The sequence below is a fragment of the Quercus suber genome, unplaced genomic scaffold (assembly GCF_002906115.3).
Source record: "Quercus suber isolate HL8 unplaced genomic scaffold, Cork oak 2.0 scaffold_122, whole genome shotgun sequence".
Classification (NCBI taxonomy): Eukaryota; Viridiplantae; Streptophyta; class Magnoliopsida; order Fagales; family Fagaceae; genus Quercus; species Quercus suber.
In genome coordinates this window covers 574270-583177 of record NW_027069587.1, presented here as the reverse complement: position 1 = coordinate 583177, position 8908 = coordinate 574270, and the positions used below count along the sequence as shown (strand labels likewise).

Genomic DNA, 8908 nt, shown 5'->3' with positions numbered 1-8908 from the left:
AAGTGGAAGATAGATAGGCTTTGCTTATTGGGGTTGCTTTGCTTAGTTTAAAAATATGTAGTTTGTGTTGCAATTTGTTTTATTTGTTTTGACTTTTGTGTCAGGTTCAGGCACGTTCGTATTTTTCTGAGTTCTGATATTGGGACCCTTTTTTTTTTTTCGGTTTAATCAAACACTGACTACATCAGTCCACGAAGACGATCATCAAACTACTACACAGACAGAGACAGAACAGAACAAACCCACATGTGAGATAGTGGGACCCATTTTTTGATGTGGGTTGGAATTATGATTAACAACGTTTGCAGGGCCAGTGGATGGATGGTCAGGATGGACATGATTCATATCTTCAGTTTTATTACGGCAACACAATTTTCCGTGACGTAACTGAAGGACTGCGTTAATGAAGATCTTATTGCGGCGGATGTTGTAGTTAATTGTTTTTGCAATTTTTTATAAAATTTAATTGACAAATAGTTTATTAGAGTACTCACATCAACTTCTTACAAAAATAAATATGCATTTTTGTATCACCAAAACAGCAAAAATTTCTATCTTATATNAGATCACTCTTTTTCATTGAAGGGAGTGAGCCCAGTTTACAACTGAAGATAGCTCCTCGGCACTCGTCCGAAAAAAAAAAAAAAAATTCTGAATTTAATTTTATATTTATATATTTTTTTTATTTGTTTGTTTTTTAATTATTGGTAGAAAGATTTTATACATGAGGATGGTCAGATGCTAGTGAATGGAGGGAGAGCCATAGTCCCTAATGTAATCAAGGCCGTTGAAGTTGCTAGGCAGCGTGGCATTCTCGTTATTTGGGTTTGTATACATTTCTTTCTCTGTTATTGTTTGCTTATTTTGCTTTTATGAGTAATGGGTTTTGTTTGTTTCCTTGGAAATTATATATAAGTTCAAATTTCACTGTTAACAAGTAAATGATTGATTTGAGGCATAGGCATAGCTCTGTTTGTTTGCTAAGAAAATGTAGAGAAAGGGGTGTTGAGCAGATTAAAAATTTAAGTTCAATCATCGCTTGTGAATTGAGAAATTTTAGGCCTTTCATGAACTAAATAGCCTAAAAGAACTATATTTTTTGGGTTTAGCTGAGTTGGATTTTTCACCTTTTGGAAACTAAAGAATTGGTAAGAATTAGAGTACAAGACCAATTATATAGGAGTCTTCATTTTTAATATTTTCCCCTTTTCTTTTGATTAATAAGATTTCATTGAAAGAAATCTTGACAAACAATAACAACAACGACGACGACAACAACAACAGCAACAACAACAATTGTAACTCTCCTACCTACAAGCTAGTATTCAAACTCCCACAGAACTAAGCAAAACAAGTACTTGACAATCACATTCAAAGGAATTCTCCAAATACAGCAAAAAGTTCTATTCTGAATCTCTTCTTGACTTTAACTCTTCCTTGAACATCCTGCACTATTGCTTTAATCACTTCCAACTCAGTTACCCATTGTAAATTCTTGCATTCCTATCTCTCCAAATATTGTAAATAGGAGCAGTCCATGCCAATTTGCTAATACGAGTCTTCAGACTATCACCCTTCAGAATAGATAACCAGTTCAGCTCATGACTACTAACTTCCAACCTTCTTATCACAGCAACACTTGGTCAAATTTCCTTCCAAATTCTCCTGGTGATAGAGCAATCAAAAAATAGATATGATCTTTTGATTCCATCCTGCTTCTACAAAAGATACAAAGCATTTCACCCTTATAACCCCATTTAGCCATTCCATATCTTGTGATCAATCTGTCCTTGATGGCTATCAACGAGATAAAGGAATGCTTTGGAATGAGACCAGAGAACCAAATACCTTTCCATGAATTAACAACAGCACAATTCATCCTAAGAGCTTCCCATGTCTCAGAGCAATCAATTTTTCTATAAGTTGTATTAGACAACCCTATGAATTGATTATCCTCATCATAAGTTTGGATTTAAAATAAGCTACTTTGAATTTTTACAAGCTGCTGAAGGTCAAGCCAATTTCCCATTTTGAATCATGCAGACAACTTAGCATTTAACTTGCTGCCAGTATCATACACCACTCTATGCTCATGCTTCTGATACAAAGGCCCGTCTATATGCCTTTATCAAACCAAAGAAAATTAGAATCACCTCTACCCACTTTAAATTTCATAAGAGGCCTGGCAATATTAAAAAAAAACACTTTCCCTGGTGCAAAACGAACAAATTCCAAAGAAGCAACAAAAAGAGGCCGTTGCCATAGTCCCAAATTTTAGGGTTGGATTTGGATCTTCAATGGATTGGTCAACGTCGGTCATATGTATTCTTTTTCACCATTCTATTTTATCCAAAGTTGTACTCTTTGTTACTTCCTTCATTGACGTTTCCTTTTTTACTACTTTTACTAATTATATGTTGGTCTTTCTCTACTTTTTTTTTGTTCCCCTAGACTTGAATCAACTCACTCTTTCTCATAAATGCATTAAACACTCTTCTTTGGACATGATCAAACCATCTCAAGCAACTCTTCCTCATCTTTTCATCAATAGGGAAGAATTCAAGTTTTAAATATTTGATGAGTTCAATAATATAGATATTGTTGCTACAATAATAAGGGATTATGGTTTTCTTGTGTCATGGAAAAGTAACCTTATTTTTGGTGGAGCATATTATCTTACCCTGGAAAAGTAACCTTGTTGTAGAGTAGTTAAATTAGCCAATTTAATTTACTGAACTAGGAAGAACGTTTGTGATTGTGAATGTTTCTTTTTCTTCTTTTTTTCCTCCTTAAAATTATCAATGCCATTGATGATGATCATTATATAAAATCTCAATGCCATTAGGTTGTTCGTGAGCATGACCCACTAGGGAGAGATGTTGAACTCTTCCGCCGACACTTGTATACTACTGGAAAAGTGGGTCCGACCGTTAAGGGAACTGAGGGTGCAGAACTGGTTGATGGTCTGGTGATTAAAGAAGGGGATTATAAATTGGTGAAGACACGCTTTAGTGCTTTCTTTGCTACAAACCTTCATTCTTTACTTCAGGGAGCTGGGATTAATAATTTAATTATCACAGGTTTGTATATATTAGAATCTGGAGAACCTAGTTGATGATGTTCTATAGTGCTGCATGTTTAGTTTGTATTTACAGTTTATAGTTTGAACCTCCCTTTATAGGTGTTCAAACTCCAAATTGCATCAGGCAGACTGTCTTTGATGCTGTAGCATTGGATTATCAATCTGTTACTGTTATTTTTGATGCCACGGCTGCTGCTACACCTGACATACATGCTGGTAAGTAGTCAAATATTAGAATATGTTCTTTCATTTATTGAATTTGCAGAAACTTATATTTTGGTTTCCTATCTTAGAAGATGATCTTAACTGCAATAGATAATTAAAAAAACATTTTAATGTAGACATATTGATTATTATTATTAGGCTAAAATACAAAACTGGCCCTCTAAGTTTCTTAATATTTCATTTTAGTCCTCTAACTTTGCTTTTGTTTATTTTAGTCTTCTAAATTTCAGATTTAGTCAATTAAGGCCTTCTGTCAAACTTTTTTTAAAATTAAAAAAAAAAAAAAAAAATCTGGAAAATATTTTTCAATCATTAATTGAATTTTTTTAATTAAAAAAAATTTGAAGATAAATCTAAAAAATTGAAAAATTATCCACAACATATAACAAAAATGGATGGAAAAGCCTTAATTGAATAAACTTGAAAGTTAGAGGACTAAAATAAATGAAAGTAAAGTTAGAGGATTGAAATGAAATATGAAGAAACTTAGAGGGTCAGTTTTGCATTTTAGCCTTATTATTATTTGTGTTTTTTGTCTTCTTCCTATGATCTTATATGATCTTGTAAAACCAATCTTTCTTTTCTTTGATATAGAAATCTTTCTTTCATCTCTTTTTAAAGAATGAATTTATTGAGATTTGGATTATGGCTAATAGGATTCCCCTAAAAGCTTTCATGTGTTGAAGCTCCTAAGGGACAAACCATAGCAGTATAAGGGAAGTTATTTTATGATTTACTGATATATAAAATCCAGACTACCTGCGCCAGGAGGGTTAAGTTGGTTGTACTGTATGTTCTGCTGGTATGTGGCTAAGATAATTATATATGAAACCTTTGCTGCAAGATGTATAGAACAGTTTTAGAAGGTATTCAAGAAATTGGCACTGCTCCCTTGATATTGTTGTTTGGTTTTGAACCATTAGTATGGTTTCCTAAGTAGCATCAGAATATGTTTACACTGTAATAGGTAGAGCTTTGAAAAAAACAATAAGATCTGGCTACTTGTGTTTGGCCGCTTGTTTATGCTATGCTCCACGTCAGGCAAAAGAAAACCACTAGGAGGATTACCATTCAAGCATGTCTCTTAGGGACAAAACAAACCTTTCTTGACTTAAAGATTTACTTTTTTGCAGTATGTTTGTGTGAAGAAAGTTGTCCATTGAGACTTGATTTGACTGGAGTATAAATGATATATTGAACTTCTATGATCTCATAGAAATACAGAGAAATGATGGGAAAATATCAACACATTGTTTGAAAGCATTCAACACATTGTCATTTGTACAATTTCTTGAAATTATGGACACCTGCTTGGCATAAGACATTAACATGCAGCAAGCTTTGCATTTAAATATGGTGCTATTCCATATAAAACTTGGGGCATGATGTACAGAAATATCCAACACTGTATACACATGATGTGAGGTATTGATGTGTAACTAAGAGAGCTTTATAATGTATTTGGCGGCCCAAAATGTAGAAGGGCCTTGTAGATCAAAGGGTTTGCAATTAGTGATTACTAATGTGAAGGTCAGGATTGAAGCTCTAAGCAGCTAACATCACCCAGCTTTCACCTGTGAGGCTTTGAGAGACATGAATTCTCTGTCAAACGGAAACTGAAGCCAGGTAGTGAAGGCTAAATCTCTATAGTAAATAGAATTGATCAAGGCATACACGAGTGTGTGTTGCAGAATAAAAGCAAAACTAATCGTGTTATATGTTTCAATTTCCTATTTTGAGAGAAAAATTTCAAGAGATTGCTAATTGAAAACTACGATCTTTCATGTCAACCCTTTGATAGAGAGAGAACAAGAAAAGGAAAAAGGTGGGTGGAGGGGTTTGGTAGGAGAAAATTGTAAAAGTTGAATTTGATGGTTTCAATGAAGTTGGATAAAAATCATGCTGCTGTAGGGTCAGGCAAGCTGAAATAAAGGGAACATCAAATTGACAGGCCAGAGGGATTTTAAAACTGGATCCTGTTCAATACTGAGTTAACAATGTATGTTGAAATTGGGATCTTTATTAGCTAAGATAACCAACCTATTCTAGAAACAAGACCAAATGATTCCAAATGCTAACAGTGTCAAAAGGACAAACCCTATGAAGCAGTTTAAGCACTATAAAATTTCTCCAACATAAAATTTTAGCACTTGTTCCATGTCTCGCAACAAGATATTCTTGACCATTATTCTATATACATGATTACCGAGGACAACAAACAATTTGTAGAGAAGTTGATCTGAAAGACTTTGAATAAGATATGAAGTTCTCTTGGTTAATGTTGGCTTAGACATTTATTTAGGACCTCCTCTAGCATGATGGCAGTAGGCCATTTAAGTCTTGTGACGTTTTTACTTATTGCATTTTTAAATATATTTGGTACTGATGTTATCGCTTGCTTGATAACTGTTGTATTTGGTCTAGTAGGCAGATGCAGGTGTGATATACTGATGTTATTTTCTTGCATTTTCATTTCTCATTTAAATTTACTTGCCTTCAAATATTTTAGCTTTCTAATATCATACCCCTAACCGACATGGACTACATCTTATGAACCAGCCAACATTTTTGACATGAAAAATGTTGGAGTTGTGACCCCAACATTACAGCAATGGTGCGAGTCTGATGCATGATCTATCTGGCAAGAAAATCATAGATCAAGTGCACTCTGCCTGAAGTTCCATGTGTGATTGTATTTTGTACTATGTTTTTGTATGGTGATGTCTCTTTGCTTATTGAATTATACCATTGTGTAATGTTTCACATCTCAATAGTTTCAGATAGTGGAATAAAAGCAAATTAATTCCCTATCATGTTCCTCATTTCCCTCAATAAGGATCCTCTTCATTATAACAAGGAGAAGGTTCATTTCATAATAATTTTTTTTTTCCACAAATCTAAAGATACCTATCTGAGGTCATGTTATATTAAATTCAAAACAGTAAGTAAAAGAGATTGTTCATATTGTTTGTAATGTTTTCATTTTAAGTCCAGCGGAAATTACTAGGTCCATCAAATATGGACTCGTCCTCCCTCTCACCCCCATAAGTCTCACACAAAGGCCCATCCACAAATTATTTGATCCATCAAATGGATTCAGTACTCCCTCTCACATGAGGGGGCCTTATCCATAGGTCTCATACAAAGGCTCAAAATCTCCTCAAACTGAAACCGCTGATTTTAGATGTGTTGTATGTGTTTTTTTAAATGAGCGATCCCTGATGTACTTCTACTAGGTAATAGCAGCTGCTTATGAATAATACCCTTAACTTCAAGGAATTTAGGGCATCTCTTGCCCACCATGGACCGTAGGCAATAACAATGTCCACATAGTCTATGAGAACTTAATGTAGTACCTAACTTACTTGTACTGGTTATTTGCAATCGCAGTATGTCCACATCCCCCTTCAACTATGGAATTATCACCAAAAAAAAAAAAATTTCTCCAAGGCTTTTGCTTTCTACCACCGCGCCTAGGATATTGGGCGTGACGGTCACGTTATAAATATAAGTGCTTATGGGTTTTGGAGGGGTAAGGGTTGAGGTTCAAGAGAGAGCTTCATATGCATACTCTTAGATTAAGTTAGAGCAGAATCCAATCTCAGATTTTTTTTTTTTTTAAAAAAAAAAAAAAAAGTTGGAGATCTCCCTTGACCACCCAAGTACTAGGCTTAAAAACCTCTCGCCTAGTCACCCATTCGAAATCTCCACTATAATGAATAGTTGCAATACATGGATGAACATAAACCCTCCATACTTCTCCCTGTGTACTTGAGCCTTTCAAGCTCTAGCTAGCAACCAACTTCACCAAGTATTTTCTTCATTTAGCTTATCAGAGAACCTTCATTGAAGCACCAATGGAAACACCACCAATAGATATTGGATTTGAATGTGGCTTCTCAAGTTTCCATAAGCTTTCTCTCACTCACAATGTCTGTATTTATAAATGAGGAAATGGATTACAAAATCTCAGTCAAATATTGAAAGAGATGGAAAAGAGAGGATGAAATGTGTTTTTCTCAAAAGAAAAGTTCTCTTTTTTCTTACACTCAATGTTGCTTTTCTTGGATATCTCTCTTGTGATTTATAGGGTTTGCTTAGCCTTTACCACGCCTCATAGTTGTGTGTGTACTAGCAAAAATAAATTGGTCAGGTGCAGTAAGCATAGTACAAAGATCGAGCAACTCATGAATTGGACTCGCCCTAAGGTCGTGTGGTGATGACAAGGTACACAGTCAGCACTCTCATCCAGACCACCTGCCACGTGGATGTCAGGGGCTAGCTAGGTTGCCTCTAAGTCGATATATCTCTGATTCATGTAGCTTTCCAAAGTTGAGGGAGAGGCTCAAGTTCATTCAGCCCAAATACAATTACGTCCTGGAAAGATACATTAAAAAGAAAACAAAATAAAAACAAACTTTTCACTGAATTAAGCCAAGAAAAAAATAGACTTCTCAGTTATTAATATCTAACTAGCATATAACCCATGCACATGTATGATACAATTAAGAACAATTACAATTATATACATATATCGGTTCAAATTATACCTGGTGTAAGAACTAAATATTTTTCAAGTCATAGATAAGTTTTACTCTCTCTCTTTTAATTTTAGTTTTTAATTTTTTAATTTTATTTTTATATACATGAGTTTACTTTTTTTTTTTTTTTTTTTATTGGAATTTTGATGGTTTATTTATATTAGACAATTAATTAAACAAAACAAACAGTCACAATAATTACAATCTGCCCACACAGCAGCTAACGTATTGGCAACAAGCCTATAATAATACATCCCATTTTTATCTACTTCAATCAGTGCATTCAAAGCATCAGAGGGGGGAAGATCAAAAACAACAAAACTGTCTGCCATAGAGCAGCCCCTTTTAGCCAAAAAAACTGCGCATTGACTCGCCTCTCTAAAAACATGCCCCACCCGGATCTGCACAAACCTTGCTAAAAAAAAAAAAAACTGAGAAGTTGTGTGTATTGTAGAGTTGAATGGTATAATAAATAAATAAAGTAATTTTTTGAGTTGTAAAATAACAACTTTATACAACCCCCTGCGAATGCTAACACGATAAATACATTCTCTTGTTACAGATACTCCATTTATTAGACTTTAATTGACCAGTTGGCCTCCTGGAAAGTTAATGGAGGACTGGCATTCATTGCCAAATGCAATAAAGAGTAAAGACAAAAGGCTAATTAGTACGACTACCATGCTTATCAGTTTTTAGAGGCCAATTGCGTGGATTTTTCTATTTTTAGGCCTTGCGAGTTGGATTGTTTGCCCCTGTAGAATTAAGACTTGTGAGCTATTCTTACCAAAATTGTGAAGAATAAAAAGCAAGAGCTCAGCAAAGCAAAAAAAAAAAAAAAAGGCACTATTTAATGACGTGGCCTTCAAAGTTCTTAAACCGCATGAGCTATGCATTACATGCAGCAATATATCTCTCTCTTTGGGGTTAGAACATAATCCATAGTTCCATACTAGCTCTTGATTGTTTGTGCAAAGAAATGGAGACGGTATCTTATATGCTAAGGGCATGAAATTTATGTTTTACTGACATGTGGGCCTCATAGGCGTAAGTTCCATGT

General features: G+C 34.5%; 1 protein-coding gene across 1 annotated transcript; it reads left to right on the top strand.

Moving 5' to 3' along the window:
• Positions 1-692: 692 nt before the first annotated feature.
• On the top strand, positions 693-6186 carry LOC112027325 (probable inactive nicotinamidase At3g16190). Its single transcript, XM_024060003.2, has 4 exons — positions 693-825; positions 2846-3080; positions 3182-3298; positions 5867-6186. The coding sequence occupies exons 1-4, from the start codon at positions 739-741 to the stop codon at positions 5938-5940; spliced, it is 513 nt and encodes a 170-aa protein (XP_023915771.2). The 5' UTR covers positions 693-738; the 3' UTR covers positions 5941-6186.
• Positions 6187-8908: the final 2722 nt, after the last annotated feature.